General features: G+C 36.3%; 1 protein-coding gene across 9 annotated transcripts in view; it reads left to right on the forward strand.

The window, feature by feature from the left end:
• The window catches only part of ZNF385B (zinc finger protein 385B), a 435,288-nt gene that overhangs the window by 316,580 nt on the left and 100,703 nt on the right, over positions 1–18,005 (forward strand). For 7 of the 9 annotated variants that reach the window (XR_004441677.1, XM_033230981.1, XM_033230982.1 and 4 more), the window contains one exon: positions 4,741–4,883. The exons of the other annotated variants lie outside the window; for them this stretch is intronic. Coding sequence is in view for 6 of the 7 variants with exons in the window: in XM_033230981.1 (XP_033086872.1) it covers positions 4,741–4,883 (143 nt within the window). In the remaining variant the exon portion in view is untranslated. The remainder of the gene's footprint in view (positions 1–4,740; positions 4,884–18,005) is intronic. 9 annotated transcript variants of the gene reach the window in all.

The raw sequence follows: 18,005 nt of genomic DNA on the forward strand, positions 1-18,005 counted from the left end.
ATTTAGTTACCAGATGACCAAACAATTTCCAAAATTTGACTCCTAAGTATATACCTGAGAGAACTGAAAACATATATCCACATAAGAACTTGCACATGAATATTCAAAGTAGCGTTGTTTATAATAGCAAAATAGTGGGAGTAATTCAAATGCCTATTAATTGATGAATGGATAATCAAAATTAGGGAAATCCATACAATGGAATATTATTAAGCCTAAAAAATGAATGAAATTCTGTTATGTGGTATAACATAGATAAACCTCAAAAACATTATGTCAAATGAAAGAAGTGAGTCACAAAAGACCACATCACATATTATATGATTTCATTTAAATGAAATGTCTAGAATAGAAATATCTAGAGATAAAGAAAATAGATTAGTGGTTGCCAGGATCTAGGGATATTAGGAGGAAATGGGGAGTGACTGCTAATGGATAAGAGTTTCCTTTAGATGTTATGAAAATGTTCTAAAATTGATAGTGGTGATGGTTCTATAATTGATTTGGGGCCGGGCGCGGTGGCTCACGCCTGTAATCCCAGCACTTTGGGAGGCCAAGGCGGGCGGATCACAAGGTCAGGAGATCAAGACCAGGGTGAAACCCTGTCTCTACTAAAAATACAAAAAATTAGCTGGGCGCGGTTGCGGGCGCCTGTAGTCCCAGCTACTTGGAAGGCTGGGGCAGGAGAATGGCGGGAACCCGGGACACGGAGCTTGTAGTGAGCCAAGATCGCGCCACTGCACTCCAGCCAGGGAGACAGAGCGAGACTCCGTCTCAAAAAAAAAAAAAAAAAAAAAAAAATTGATTTGGTTTAGCCAAATCTTATCTTGAATTATAGCTCCCATAATCCTCACATGTTATGGGAGGGACCTGGTGGGAGGTAATTGAATCATGGGGGCAGGTTTTTCCCATGCTGTTCTTGTGACAGTGAATAAGTCTCATGAGATCTGATGGTTTCATAAAGGGCAGTTCCCCTGCACGCACACTCTTGCCTGCCATCATGTGAGACGTGTCTTTGCTCCTCCTTCGCCTTCCACCATGGTTGTGAGGTCTCTCCAGCCATGTAGAACTGTGAGTCCATTAAACCTCTTTTTCTTTATAAATTACTCAGTCTCAGGTATTTCTTCATAACAGTATGAAAATGGAATAATACAACAACTCTGTTAATATGTTAAAAATAATTGAATTCTACAATTCAGATGAATTGTCTGGTATATGAGTTATGCCTCAATAAAGTTGTTATATTAAAAAAAAAAAAAAAAAAAAAGCCTGACATGCCAGAGCCTGCCTCCCAGAGAGCTACCTGCACCAGCAGTTACTTATCTATACTACATGAAAGTTATACACTAAAGAAAGATGCTTGTTACTGGAGAGGAGCATTATAAATCTTCTACTCATGCATTAAACCATGATATCTTAGATATCTAAGATATAAACTTATATATCTAAGGAGGTGATAGCAGAAGTTCTAGCCAGAGTATTTAGACAAGAGAAAGAAATAAAGGGCATCCAAACTGGAAAGGAAAAAGTCAAATTATCATTATTTGCAGATGATATGGTCTTACATTTGGAAAAAACTGAAGATTTCACCAAAGAACTAGAACTGATAAACAAAATTAGTAAAGTTACAGGATACAAAATCAACATACAAAAATCAGTAACATTTCTATATACCAACAGCAAACAATCTGAAAAAGAAATCAAGAAGGTAATCCCATTTATAATAGCAATAACTAAAAGTAAATGCCTCGGAATTAACCAAAGAAGTAAAAAATCTCTACAGCGAAAACTGTGAAATATTGATGAAAGAAATTGAAGAGAACACACACAAGGAAATGGAAGATATTCTATGTTCAGGGATTGGAAGAATCAATATTGTTAAAATGTCCATACTACCCAAAGCAATCTACAGATTCAATGCAATCCCTATCAAAATACCAATGACAACATTCTTCATAGACAGAACATGCTATCCTAAAATGTATATGGAAGCACAAAAGATCCAGAATAGCCAAAGCTATTCTAAGCAAAAAGAACAAAACTGGAGGAATCATATTACCTGACGTCAAATTATTCTGCAGAGCTATATAACCAAAACATCATGGTACTGGCATAAAAACAGACACATAGACCAATGGAAAGGAATAGAGAACCCAGAAATAAAGCTGTACATCTACAGTGAACTCATTTTTGACAAAAGTGCCAAAAATATACATAGGGAAAAGGACAGTCTCTTCAATCAATGGTGCTGGGAAAACTGAATATATATATGCAGAAGAATGAAAGTAGACCCTTATCTGTTACCATATACAAAAATAAAATCAAAATGTACTAAAGACTTAAATCTATGACCTCAAACTATGAAACTACTATGTGAGAAAATTGGGGAAACTCTCCAGGATATTGCAGTGGGCAAAAATTTCTTGAATAATACCCTCCAAGCATAGGCAAGGAAAGCAAAAATGGACAAATGAGATCACAAGTTACAAAGCTTCTGCACAGCAGTGAAAACAATCAACTAAGTGAAGAGGCGACCCACAGAATGGGAGAAAATATTTGCAAACTATCCATCTGATATGGGATTATAACCAGACTATATAAGGAGCTCAAACAAGTCTGTTTTAAAAACGTGAATAAAAAATGGGCAAAAGATCTGAAAAGACATTTCTCAAAAGAAGACATACAAATGGCAAACAGGTATATGAAAATGTGTTCAGTCATCATTGATCTTCAAAAACAGGCAAATCAAACCTATAATGAGATATCATCTCACCCCAGTTAAAATGGCTTTTATTCAAAAGACAGGCAATAACAAATGCTGGCAAGGATGTGGAGAAAAAGGAACCCTCCTCCACTGTTGGTGGAAATGTAAATTGATACAGCCACTATAGAAAACAGTTTGGTGGTTCCTCAAAAAACTAAAAATTGTGCTACCATATGACCCAACAATCCCACTGCCAGGTATACACCCCAAAGAAAGAATATCAGTATATCGAAGACATACCTGCACTCCCATGTTTATAGCAACACTATTCACAATAGCCAACATTTGGAAGCAAACTAAGTGTCCATCAACAGACGAATGGAAAAAGAAAATGTGGTACATATATAGAATAGAGTACTATTCAGTCACAAAAAGGATGAGATCCTGGCATTTGTAACAACATGGATTAAACTGGAGGACATTATGTTAAGTGAAATAAGCCAGGCACAAAAAGACAAACTTCCCATGTTCCCACTTATTTGTGGAGCCAAAAATTAAAACAATTGAACTGGAGATAGTGAATAGAATGATGGTTACTAGAGGATGGGAAGAGGGCAGGGGAGTGGGAATGGTTAATAGGTACAAAAATATAGTTAGAGGCTAGGTGTGGTGGCTCACACCTTTAATCCAGCACTTTGGGAGATCAAGAATGATGGTTTGCTTGAGCCTAGGAATTCAAGACCAGCATGGGCAATGTGGCAAAAACCCCATCTCTGCAAAAAACACAAAAATTAGCCAGGTGTGGTGGCATGTACCTGTAGTCCCAGCTACTTGGGAGACTGAAGCTGGGGGCTCCCCAGAGCCCAGAGAGGTCAGGGCTGCAGTGAACCATGATCACACCACTGCACTCCAGCCTGGGTGACAGCGTGAGACTTTGTCTTGAAAAATAGTAATAATAAAGTTAAATTAAAATTTAAAAAAATTAAAATGTAGTTAGAATGGATAAGATCTAGTATTTGATAGCACAACAAACTGACTACAGTCAACAATAACTTATTGTGCATTTCAAAATAACTAAAAGAGTATAATTGGATTGTTTGTAATGCAGAGAGAGGATAAGTGCTTGAGGGGATGGATACTGCATTTACCCTGAGGTGATTATTATGCATTGTGTGCCTATATGAAAATATCTTGTGTATCTCATAAATGTATGTACCTATTATGTGCCCACAAAAGTTAAAACAAAATTTAAAAATAGTCAACAAAAAAAAATAGAAGTGACACCTAATTTAGCTGCTAAAGGGGATATTTGCTACAATAATACAAAACAAATTAGAAATAAAAAGTTGAAGACAAAAATTTGAATCCCTGTCTTAACTACTACCTGTCCCCCAACACCCTGTCTGCAGCCAAGCCATAATCAAACCTTTTAGTCTCTAACTATCCAATGTCTAGACTACCCATTTACTTCAAAATAAGAGCAACTTTCAGAAAGTTTTTTGTTTTTTTTTGTTTTTTTAAGAGAACGAGCTGAATCATAACTTTGAGAGCAGACAGGAACTATACGGGTTCAAGTTTTCTTTTTCTTGTAAAAACCCTATATTTAACTCTGGTTTGCATAAAACCAGTCCACTAGCCATTCAGTAATTCTTAATAGCAAGGAGTGTCTGGCTTCAGGAGGCTCCTCCCCTCTTCTCTCCTGCACTTTTGGCGAGTCAGAGGCAAAGGGTTGGCCAACAGGACATTCTTATTCTGCCTGACTCACCTGCCAGTAGGATCTGTCTACTAGGTGTCCTGGCTGAGTCTGAGCATCCCTCAGCCCTTGCCCATAGGGAAGCATTGTGCATCACTGTCTTGGATAATGAGGAGGAAGATCCTTTTTATTGTGTTTACTACTCCTGTGCCATTTGCTTACTTCCAGCATAACTCTCTTGCTTGCAGGTTGCAGCTCAACAGACTTGGTCTTACACTGTAGGTTTGGGAGTGAGATGAATGTGAGCAAGAAATTGAATTCATTTTTGTTTTGTTCTTGGCAGGCAGTACATGCCACACTACTACCCTTCCTGCTCTTGTGCGCACACCTACCCTGATGATGCAGCCTTCACTGGATATCAAACCATTTATGTCTTTTCCAGTGGACAGTAGTTCTGCTGTTGGGCTCTTTCCAAATTTTAACACAGTGAGTAAATTCATTTCTATTTTGTTTGTGTCCTCCTCCATCACTTTCATTACATTTGTGAATAGTCAATAGATACAGCCTGTTTCCAAAGTGTGTAATTTTAGACCATATATTGGTTATGCTGCTCAGTTGTGCTATGAAAGATGATGCTTCACCCATAGGAGTAGCCCAAACAATAGCCAACATGTTTATTATACAAATATTTCCACAGAAAACTTTTCACCTGTTGTGTTGCACAATTTTGATAGAATTTCCAGTGGCTTTAGAACATATGTCATTTCTGGGATGTTATTCACATGCTCAGGAATACAATTTAGAGATACCAAGACTCATTGATTTTTCCCTTCTCTTAGAAAAAAAAAATGACTGTAGGCTTTATCTCTCTGGCTGCATTTTTATTTGGGAGATATTTTAGATAAAATGTGAATCCTACACAAAATTTCTATTTGGGGGCTATTGTAGATGATGTGAATTTGACTCTATTAAAAAAAAGAAAAGCACTCATTTTAAATCTACATATTAGTTATCTGCAAGATACTTTGACATTTTAAAACATAGGATAAATGTTAGTGAATTACTTATAATTACTGATGTTCTTCAGATCAGCTGACCTTCTTTTATTTCAATGAAAACCATTTTGTAGGCATGTCAAGTGGAGCATGACATCTTTCAACAATATAATTTAGCATAAAATCAATCTGTAGCCAGATTCTAAACCTTATAGTAAAAGAAAAGGTTCAACAGTTCAGGTGAATGCATAAATTGTCTGCTTGGTTGATAAATACAGTTAGTTGGGGCATTATGGTCTACATTAATGATACAGCATTATAAATGCTGCTGCAATTAAAAAAAAATTGCATTATCAACACCACAGACAGCGAGCATCTGAAATACTGCAAAATGTTTCATTTTGCAAGCCTGTCTTCTGTATGAAGTGAATACAGCAAGAGGATTTTTCCTTAAGGGTTGTCAAGAAAATCTGCTGACAGGGCCTCTGTCAGGGCTTAGTGTTGTAAGGTAATTAGGGGGTAGGGCATCAGCCAACTTTTTACAGAGCACTGGCCTTGACTTAGTGAGTAAACAGTTAAATGTTTTTGTCTTCTTTGAGTTTTTCAGAGACAAGTCAAACAGTTTAAAAAAAAAAAAGTTACAAAAGGTCAGCATTGTTCCTAGAGCAGTGGAGTGACTCTAGGATAAATCATGCCTGCCTTGGTTTCATTGATCCACCCGCTCCATCCCAGAGCACCACACTGAGCCATTTCAGAGAATGGGAACTTGAGGATGGCAGTGGTATCCTCTATTCAAACATGTGTGACACATTCCAATCATAACTGAATTAAGCTATACTTCATAGAACATTTATGAGGTATTTGTGTTTTGATTAATGTGCCTTTGGAAGTTAGCATTTATAGCCATTGCTGAAGTCTAGTTGCTATCAGGAAGCAGCATTCATGATGCAGATAGTCACAAATGGCTTACTGTGGCTCACCTCTCTTTATTTTATTTTCTTTTACTTTTTCTTTTATTTATTTATTTATTTGAGACAGCCTTGCTCCATCGCTCAGGCTGTAGTGAAATGGCATGATCTTGGCTCACTGCAGCCTCCACCTTCCAGGTTCAAGTGATTCTCGTGTCTCAGCCTCCCAAGTAACTGGGATTACAGGTGCCTGCCACCACGCCTGGCTAATTTTTGTATTTTTAGTAGAGACAGGGTTTTGCCATGTTGGCCAGGCTGGTCTCAAACTCCTGGCTTCAGGTGATTGACCCGCCTTGGCCTCCCAAAGTGCTGGGGTTACAGCTGTGAGCCATTGCACTGGTCTCTTTATTTATTTATTTATTTTTTAACATAAATAATACATGAATACTTATTCCAGAAATTCAAATAAAACTTTAGCATTTGTGGTAAAATTAGAAAGTCATATTCCCTACCCCTGCATACTTTTACTTCCTTCACTAGAGGAAGGTGGTCAGCAGCTGGTATCCATCCTTCCAGTCCCCTTCTGGAAGTATGTTACACATATACCTAAAAGGTACCAAGGTACCCAGTCACAGTCTTTTTTACAACTGCAATCATATGATTAGCACTAATCTGTTAGTCACTTTTTTTGTTATCAAAATATCTTACATCTGCCTCTCTGTTTTGAAGAGCTGCAAAGCAAAAATGGAGAGAATACTTTCATAAAGGATTTTTAAAGATAAAATTACAATTTCATAATGGTTTGTTCATGTTGCATAGAGGGTACAGATGTACTAACATGTCATTTTGTTTGTTTGATTAATTGTACACAGCAATTAATCTTAAGACATATTTGAGAAAACCCAAAGAATAATTATATTAATAGAAGTTCATTTTTTTCCTTCTTGGAAGAAAATAAACATAATTTTCACATAAAAATACTATTTGGCTAAGGTGAAGAATACCGCAAATAACTACATGAAATAATTATTTTACTCTCCCTGTATTATATGCATGGCATTTATTAAACAGGAGCCCTTCTAGTAGTGTGTTAAATATTAAGTCATTCCAAGTGGGACCCTCTATTATCTTGCAAGAAATGAATTTATGAGATCATTGGGTAACCTATGATTTCTCCCTGTGAGTTGCAATTTAAATTACTCTAATTCTTTTCCTATAGACTTTTCCATTCTAGTATCCAACTCACCCAACAGAATACCTAAGGGAATGTCATGAAAGTCATTGTCCACATTTTCCTAGGAAAACGCTATTGCATCACCACTAATAAGTATACTGGATTATTGTATATTTGTGATGGTTTACATCTCTCAAAGTACTTAGACCTTGAAACATTTTGGTAGGCAGTGATTATTACTCTTATTGTCTAGAGGAAGAAAGAGAGTTATTGAAGGAAGACCTGAGACTTGAATTAGAATCTTTTTAACTTCAAAATTCATGTTCGGGCTCTTTGCGTCCTTGAGTCTTTTGGCCCGTATCACCTCCCACCTCATTCATTGTGAACAAAGCTCAATCAGAAATCTTTTGTGCTCTTTTCTGGAGTATGGTAGGCAATTTTCAGCAGAATCATTAAATAGAAGGAGGAAATGGTTTTTTTGAATTGTATAATAGACCTCTACAAACAATATGAAGCAGAATATATTTGAAAAACAGCTATAATTTCTTGTTGGCAAATTTTTAAAGTATATTGTACTCAATAGTCCAATTGTTCTTTGAAAATTAGGTGAAATCTACCTTATCATTTTATTTTTAGCCAAGGTTAATATTAGTAAACATAAGAAATGAGGTCAATTTTAATCTTATAATTATTGTCAGAAGAATGAAAACACTATGCTCTGAGACCATAGTTGAAAGTTCTGGAGGTTTGATGTTTTATTATTCTCTTTAAGTAGATTTTTAAAAACATAGATTTTTCCTCTTTCTTGTAGTGAAGTATGATAACATTATATGATAAACATAGCAAGAATGAAATGAGATCCTGTTGTATTCCAAAATAGAATAGATGCCTGTTCTATGCTAAGTTGTACTGGATGAAGAAATATGCTTCACAGTCTTCTTTTAGTGGTTGCCTTGCCTTATCCACCGCAACTGAAAGAATCTCTCTCAATGCTTATGTGTGTAAAAATAAGCAAATAATTTTAGTCTTTGTATAAGCAGAGTTTAAAGAGACATGATAAGACAGAGTTTGGATCGTTGATAATTTATGATGGAGTGCATATCAAGGACACACGCTTAGAGGATGATGATGTTAACTCTGTGCTTCAGCAGCGTACTTTACAGAGGGGCAGTTTTGAGTCATTTATAGGTAAAAGCCTGTGTGGACCAAAACATAAAGTTTTAAAGATCTTGATCTTAATATTCCAAAGCCTGTGCCTGCCTACCCACTAATACTCATTTCCACCATTGCTACCCCACCTTCAACTATGTGTCAAAGTTCAATTTAGGTATCACCTCCTTCCCAGGAAGTCTTCTGTGACTCTTCAAGTCTGAATTAAGTCCCATCCTTTGTGTTTCCCAAGTAGCCCCAGATTACATTAATTGTAGCAGTTGTTATACCATAGTCTAATTACCTGTTAATCTGTCTTCTTCACTAGAACATCAGATCCTTGAGGACAGAGGCTCTATCTTATTCATCTTAGTATGTTGGGTGTCTGACACAGGTGCTCAACAATATTTTTTAGAAGAGAAGAAAGGGCCCCAGTTCCTTGGTTTTCAATGTTCATACTCCTGCATCTATTAAAGGGAATAATAACATTTATGAGCTCCTTCTAAGACCATGTGATAAGCCCAAGTATTTAATTTATTTATATTTTCCTGAGAACTGTGATTGTTTTGTTGTTGTTGTTTGGTTGGTTTTTTGTTTTGTTTTGTTTTCCGTTTGTTTGAGATAGAGTTTCACTCTTGTTGCCCAGGCTGGAGTGCAATGGCATGATCTTGGCTCACCACAACCTCCGCCTCCCAGGTTCAAGCAATTCTCCTGCCTCAGCCTCCTGAGTAGCTGAGATTACAGTCATGAGCCACCATGCCCAGCTGATTTTGTATTTTTAGTAGAAACGGGATTTCTCCATGTTGGTCAGGCTGGTCTCTAACTTCTGACCTCAGGTGATCCGCCCACCTCAGCCTCCCAAAGTGCTGGAATTACAGGAGTGAGCTACTGCACCTGGCCAAACTGTCATTGTTTTTAAATCTAAAGGCAATAGTTATAAACTCGCTTCCAGCTATAGTGCCCAGCTGTCTCTGTTTGGCTGGTGTGTGAATATTGGCAAGTATTTACTACATTCCTTGTCCCATACCCCAGCTTTAAGAGTATTTAATTAAAAACAAAATTCTTAGTTACTGGATTTTATTGAAAATATAATATATGTAGTAAAGAGTATTGAGTTTGGGGAGAAGATAAGCAAATTAAATAAAACAAAAACCCCCTTGTGCCCAATAAACTTATAAGGAAAAAATGAAGTAAATAGACTTAATAAAGGCAGGATAATAAAAACCAAGAAACATCAGCCAAGTGAAAATCATTACTGAAGTTTACAGTGTTCAAGAAACAACAGAAAACATAATTATTTTCTATCTTAGTAGAGATGTTTTCAATTTTTGTTATTAATTTTTCTTTAGATTTGCCAATTTATCCATGGTCATTCTTCAGTGGTTGTATATAATGTTGTGGGAGCTGCCAAAATACACACAATTGTTTCTTACATTAGAATTAGGATCTCCTATTCCCTTTATTGTGGATTAAATTTTCATATTTGATCACAAACAACTGGGATAATACTTGGTGTTTAGTTCCCCTTAAGAAGAGACTTCATCTGAATTGAAATAAATTGAATACTTGCCAAGATGGATAATATTAATTTAATATGATAAAGTAAGTACATTTATAAGATATATTTATATATGTAGACTGCTATGAACTGAATGTTTATGTCCCCTCAAAATTCATATGTTGAAGTCATAACCCCCAATTTGATAGTGATGGTATCTGGAGATAGAGCCTTTGGAGGTTATTAGTGTTAGTTGAGGTCATGAGGGTGGGGCCCTCATGATGTGATTAGTGCCCTATAAGAAGAGCAGAGAGAGCTTTCCCTCCTCTTTGCCATGGGAAGACACAGTAAGAAGGCAGCCAGCTGCAAGCCCAGGAAGACAGCCCTCACCCAGAACCCCACCATGCTGGCACCTTGATCTTGGACCTCCAACCTCCAGAACCATGAGAAAATAAATTTCTGTTTTTTAAGCTACCCAGTGTATGGTATTTGGTTATGACAGTCTGAGCAGAATGAAACACATACCCAACTTACATGATGTGACAATAAGTAAGTAAAGTTTATTTTTAGCACCCGCACATTGTGTACATGCATATGTATTTGTGTAACTGTTCAGAGCTATAGCTATAATCAAGAGCTGACTTGGGACCACAGCCACCTGTCAATTTCTCTGCCAATTGGCAGGTGTTTTATGTGCCTATTTATTTAAAATATTTTTGTGAGTCCTGCCATGTTTTTACAACTGCTCTAGGAAAGCACAAGTATAAGGGCAGTCACTACTACTTTATTGCAAGAGGCTCAACATTCTTAATTTTGTGAAAAATAATCTGATTTTTACTGCCTACCTTGAAATTATTTTTTTCCTGAGACAAGAGAAAATATGTGGGACAGAATAAAGATGATTTCTAAGTATAAAGTTCCAAACCACTGTATGATTCTGTGAATCATCCATGACAAGCTGTGAAATGATTTATATGATTACCATTTATTTTAACATTCTAGAACCTCTGAGATTCTGACTCATTCATGGTTTGGCAATATTGATGAATATTTTAAATTTTTTTTCTTGTAGTATAAATAATAATATATTCATCAGAGAGGTTCTAAATAAAGAAATGGGAATCAAATTCACGTTTGCTTTGCTTTTAATTCATGCTATGCTTCCCATGAGGTGTTATTGTAAGGAAACCTGAAGCTAGGACATTTGACTTTTTAACTTGCATTTAATATCTTTATCTATTTAATGAAGTCTATTTAAACATTTGAATATGTATTTTTCTCTTATTTGAATATTTTTAAATTTAAGTAGAATACTTTTACAACCCAAATGTTAATTTTTGCCCTTTGAGTCTTCTTTGTCACTCTAATAGTGCTTGCTGTCATTAAAAATTATGTATTACATATTTCTTAGGATACTAGTATGTCCAACTGACTCTGCTTGGACTGAAACATTTATCCCAGTCCAGTAAAATAGAAAATATGGTTTAATTTTTATTTTTTGTGACATGCTTTAAACTATACTGAAGGATTATCTTGTTCTGTATTTTCTACAGGAGTGCATAGAACTAAAATATGCCGAGATGAAATTTTCCATGGTTACTCAAAATCATTTGAAGAGGGAAGAGATTGATGGCCTATTATGCTTAGATAACTCAACAGCAACATTCACCAAATCATTAGAAAAAAAATAGTTATAGGGAATCTTTGAAATGTGGTCCAAAGCTAACAAATATTTTGTGCAAATATTTAAGCATTGATTTCTGTGCCTAGAAAATTTTACATTTCTATTAATTTTTTTTTATTTTTTTTTTTGAGACAAAAAAAAAATTGCTCTGTCACCCAGGCTAGCATGCAGTGGTGCAGTCTCAGCTCACTACAGCCTCCACCTGCCAGATTCAAGCGATTTTCCTGCCTCAACCTCCCGAGTAGCTGGAAGTACAGGTGCATGCCACCACACCTGGCTAATTTTTGTATTTTTTGGTGGAGATGGAGTTTCATCATGTTACCCAGACTGGTCTTGAACTCCTGAGCTCAGGCGATCCACTTGCCTCAGCCTCCCAAAGTGCTGAGATTACAGGTGTGAGCCACCATGCCCGGCCCATTTCTGTTAAATTTGACAGAGAGAAAAAGTATGTAAATATACCACAGATGGGAAAAAAACACATAGTGACCATCTGCGCTATTGTGTCCCTCCCCCTTTCTTTCTTTCTTTTTTTTTTTGAGACGGAGTTTTTGCTTATGTCGCCCAGGCTGGAGTGCAGTGGCGCGATCTTGACTCACCACAACCTCCGCCTCCCGGGTTCAAGTCATTCTCCTGCCTCAGCCTCCCGAGTAGCTGGGATTACAGGCATGTGCCTGGCTAATTTTGTATTTTTAGTAAACACGAGGTTTCTTCATGTTGGTCAGGCTGGTCTCGAACTCTTGACCTCAGGTGATCCGCCCGCCTCAGCCTCCCAAAGTGCTGGGATTACACTAGCTGCCCCTCACCCTTTCAAACCACAAGTCCTTTTAAAATTTAGCTAATGTCCCTTGCCTTACTCAAAAGCCTCAAGATTATCTTACTAAGGGTTTTGTCTTCAAATCTCCCTCTTCTCTACTCACTCTTGAAACACCTTTAGAATATGCAGATATTATTTATATGGTATGTATTTATTGTATGCTTGTATAATGTGTAGTCACATTTTTTTTCTCTCTAATAAATTGCTTTTTCAGGGCATCTAGTAAAAGTCACTCATTCACAACCATTTACTGCATGTCTGCATGTCCCTGGCATTGTGCTAAGGAGAAAGGTTGTTGTGATGAATTAGACAGAAGTTCCTCGCTGTCTAATAGAAATTGCTTCCTCTTGTATAATTCACCATAACATAATAGAGGATTGTGCTCATAGTAAACAGTGAATTCATTTAATAAAAGCTGCCTAAAAATATCAGATTGAGACTTTGATGGTCCTTTATGAGGTAAAGGAATGTAAAATTTCAGGAGCCCATGCAAAGAGGCATCTGTGGACCCACCATGCTGTGTCCTCCTGCATGTCCCTTTCTTTATCCTAGTCCCAATGTCACATGGTTCTGGGGCCTCATCTTCAGTGCTAGAGTTTCAAGGATTATGTGTACTTGGAGGGGACATCAGATTTTCTGGCAAGACAAGTCTTTAGTCTTGGCGCTGTCCCAGGTCAGCGTTTTTCAAGAGTAGAGTCAACTTGGAAAAAGTGTCTATGTTGGGCCCTCTTCTTAAAAATTTTTATCTTATTCTACACTAATATTAATCAAATCTCCAGATAATTAAAAAAAGAAGAAGAAGAAGAAGAGGAAACAGGAAAATTTTAAGGGAAAAATTCTTAGCTTCTCTCAGTGACCAAAACTTTATGTCTCTGTGCTGAAGTAGGCAAGCCTAATAAATACAAAAAAAGTAGCAAAATGTTATTGTACAAAACATTCCCACCAGCTCAGAAAATGTGTTTCTAAATTAGTTGCTCTATAAACTTTAATCAATGGTGGTGGCCACTGAAAACCTTTTATCAAAAGCTTAGGAACCCATCCAATGACGCAGATCTGTTTTCACTTCCACCTTCTAGATTTTTGTGTTCAGAATTAAGTCTCACATCCCTTGGGGGTTGGAGAGACATGCTTTGGAATATTCTGGTTCCTTTACTTTTATAGTTGCTTTTGAGGGTGCTAAAGATGAATTGGAGTGCTGTTTAGCAATCTGTGAAGTTTCAACATCTTTGTAGAGCTCAGTAGGAATCTTGAAAAAACATTTTTTACAGCTTTGCTTTCAATTTAGGTTTTCTTACCTTCCTTTTTATGTTGTGATACTTGAAATTTTTGAAAGATATAAATCATATAAATGATACCATTTTCATGAAATTCTAGTATCAGAGGGATTTAGCATATTTCAAAGGCATTTTACATTAATTCTTTTAATGTACCCACATATGAAATAGGTTACATGTGTCATTGTTCTGCCCTTTTTGCAAATCAGAAGATTAAAGAATAGAATCCAGTCTTCTCATTTATTCTAGTAGAGAGCCCTACCTCTGAAAAGGAAAAACAGAAAATCTAAATATCAGAAAAGCAAAAGCTCCACCATACTATATCTTGAACTTAAATGTGTGTACTTCTCTCAGGTTATTCATGTGTGTAATATTTTTTTAAGAAGCCAATAAATCTCGTGGCTTCTAAAGTCAAGTTGAAAATTCTCCTTTGCAGTGTATTTGATTCAGGAGATAGATTCATCTTGTCAGCCTGTACTTGTTTTCTCTTATTGTGAATACAGTTTCTTGAGCCAACTAAAGATCTGAGTGGTATTATAGAAAATATACCTGATTTTTTCACAGGCTTATGATTTACAAATAATTAGAGGTACACAGAATGAAATTCTCAAAACACATGTTTGGGCCTACTTAATTTCTGTGTTTTTCCCAGGTAGACCCAAACTTCTATATATAAGATGGTCCATTGCCATTATAGTGTGATCAAATCCATAAACATCTGCATTTCCCAAAATGAGCTGAAGCTGTTAGATGCTAAAATGATTATGAATGACTGCTATCACATGGTACATTTTTGAAGCACTTACCTTTTGAAGGAAGTAGTAGCATTTATTTATTTAGTCAGTCATTCATCAACTATATCCTACCTTCTCCAAAAAGCCATTTCGAGAGTTCTTTGGGACCTCAGAAAAGTAACTCTACTTATTTTGTTCTAAAGTAAACCACTAACCGTCCTACCTGGCCTTGCCTCTGTTCATGCTGTCCAGGGAAGCAGAAAACAGAATAAAGGGGAGAACAAGGTAGGGTGATTCACTTCATTGTATAGGGAAAAAAGCACTGGACTAGGAGTTAGAAGACCCATGTCTAGACTCATAGTCTTTAATCTCAAGACCGTCACTTCGTGCCACTTTTCCTCATTTTCATGATGTAATACCTTCCTATTTTTATATTATGAAGATTTGAGTTTATTATATTTATGGGGAATTGAGGGTATATGACTGAATATTTAGAAAATTTTTGGAATTGAATGAGAGGCTGTGAAAAAAATTATAAGTATATAACATATCCCCATACTATTTCTAATAAAATACCTATAAATATCAAATGAGATTATGTTTATGAAAGGATACTTAAAATAGCAAAGCTCTATTCTTACAATATTGATATTTTAATTAATATTTCTATCCCTTTGATCTCTTTTTCCTAATTACCTCAAATAAACCGAGTTTTGAGTTTATCACTTGGGCTGGCTGTATTGATCACTTGGGCAATCCTGATTAAGGTAGATGCTAAAGACATACATATGGCTAAGACCTTGAGTTTAAGAACTTAACACTCCAGTTTACGATAGTTATTCCTGGGACTTAGCAGGCGCTCATTTTACGTTAGCTGAATGAGATAATGCTAGAGCATACTTAAAGATCAGTCACTTGACTGCCTGGAAACAGTACTGAGGTGCTGCAGCTGAATTTGGAGCAGTGATAGGAAGAGAGTATATTAAGTGGAGGTTGGGAATAAGCACAACTAGTTTGAATGGATTCTTTTTTTCCCTGTTTACCTTAAGTGATATTTAGGTTTCAAAAACTACATGCCATTTTGAACCTGAGAGCTGTGTACCTATGATACATTGTCATAGAGTAGTAAGACATCATGTTTTTTGCTGTATTTTTAAAATACGATTGACTTCCAAATATAGAACCTTTATTCCCACATTATTCATTAATCAAATTGCAATTAGGTTAAAATGGCCATTTAAAATACATTTTAAATTAAGTCATAATAATCAGTATATCAAATTATCCTTCATGTATTGATAATGGAAATTTATTCCAAAAATCCCTTGAACTTTGACTGTTATACATCTCCCTTTACCCTACCCACCCCTCCCCCTCCCACACACCTGTTTTCCGGAATTTAAATTGCCATTCACATGAAAAAGACCCCCTTCACCTGTGCTCAGAGCATGGCATCTAACTGTAAGTTCGCTGCCTACTCAAGAAAGATTAGTAGTCTTAGATTCTATCTCAAAGTATTATGTAGACCTTAAGGGTATGTGCATGTGCATAAAAATATTTTTTCTCAGAATGCAAATATCAGCCTAAATAAAAAAATTTAAATTACACAGACTAAGATATTCATAGCTCTACAGCTGTTAGAACAGCAATCTACCAGTCTTTAGACTTCTGAGGTGGTGGGGGGAGTAAAACCGATACATCTTACATCAGTTCCCTCAGAAAAGAACTATGTAGAAAGACAGCCTGCAGCATAGAGCTCATTACTTCTTGTGCAATCAGACTTTCCATTGTCTTCAGAGAGTGCTACTGCCTCACAGGCCTGGCCCCTTTAATGGATGAGTAGCTTCTAGAAAAGCATTGTGACACCCAGATGTAGAGTTCTTTGAAGCTATGCATCTGGGGAACCTTCATTTTGTTACAGTGCAAGGGTAATGTCAGAATTTCCTGGAGTCGGTCATCACAGGAAATTATCAGCAATTCATAGACTCCCTTTTACGTTTGCTTCAGCCTCTAGGGTAATCACAAAAGATTATAGTCTCCATTTCAGCTCTCATATCACTGAAATATCCTCTGCCGAGAGCATGATTGATTTCCAGAGGCCAGCTTTTAACCTCAGCTTTGGGAGGGCCGGTGGAACTGTAGTGGTTTGATAACTGCCAACAACTGATATTGTGATATTGTTCTATTGTGAGGCAGAAATTTGGTGGTTCTTGACTAATTATACAAAATATTTTTAATAAAGTGGCATATCAACTTCTCATGTTGTCAGGTGTAGGTATTTCTCCGATTATAGTTAGTGTTACAGGTTGTGGGGAGGCAGAAAGGTGAATAAAAATTTCAGATGAGTTTCGTGAAGACTTTGAAGGGCCAAGCATCCTGACAGACTGAATTTCAGGAAAAAAAGCAGAATAATTCAGAAGTATTTTTGAAAATCTTTATAAGGAGTGGATAGATTGTAAATACAAATGATTTTTGCCTCTTAACAGCCTTTTTGTGAACGTTACTGAGAGACTTGACCTGTTTCATGACAACTTGCTATGTGGTTCATGTGGGTTTCTCTTCATTGTTTGGTGAGGAATTCTTGGTGCCGTATCCATGGCCAACATATAAGCAAACTGGATGTGTTTTAAACTTGGTGATTTCATTTGCTGTATTTATTTTTCTCTTACATATGTGTTACTCTATTCAGAACATATAGAGGCAGAGAGGGCTTTGCGTATATTTGAAATAAATTTGGTAAATGAAAATAGTTTTGCCTGGAAGTAACATATATTTGTAATTTCCTTACAAATTCAGAAGAAAAGACAGTACAATTTAAACTACTTTTGGTTTGAACCATAGCCTCCTTGAAATCACGTGAGAATAATTATAAATCAAATGGACAAATGTTGAATGTCAAGCTGTACCATTAACAGAGCCTTATTCGATAAAGCAATTATCACTGCAGAAAGCAGAGTGAAGCACTCTATTAAAGCTCTTTATTTTACTTTACAACTATTGGATATTTTGTACACTATAAATACAGAGACAAATTTAAACGAAAAATGTTTTCCACTAAGAAGAGCTATTATGTGTACACATACCTATTTATACAAAAGGGCAACAGCAAGATGAACAGATGACATAAAATATTTTTGCTATCAACTTTCCACAGAACCACTCAGGGACCACTTTCCTAGTTAAAGCCCTAAAATGTTAAGTGTGACAAGGTGAGCCTGTGAGGAGGAGAAGCAGTAGAATCAACACTGATATAGCTGTGACATCCTTGGGTGGGAATCAGGGAAGGGGAAACAGATAACTATAGGATATCTAGTTAAAGAGGATATTTATTTATATTTATTTATTATTTATTTATTTATTTTTGAGATGGAATCTCAC

This window comes from Trachypithecus francoisi, unplaced genomic scaffold (genome assembly GCF_009764315.1).
Source record: "Trachypithecus francoisi isolate TF-2019V2 unplaced genomic scaffold, Tfra_2.0 Lachesis_group13, whole genome shotgun sequence".
In the NCBI taxonomy this organism is placed as follows: Eukaryota; Metazoa; Chordata; class Mammalia; order Primates; family Cercopithecidae; genus Trachypithecus; species Trachypithecus francoisi.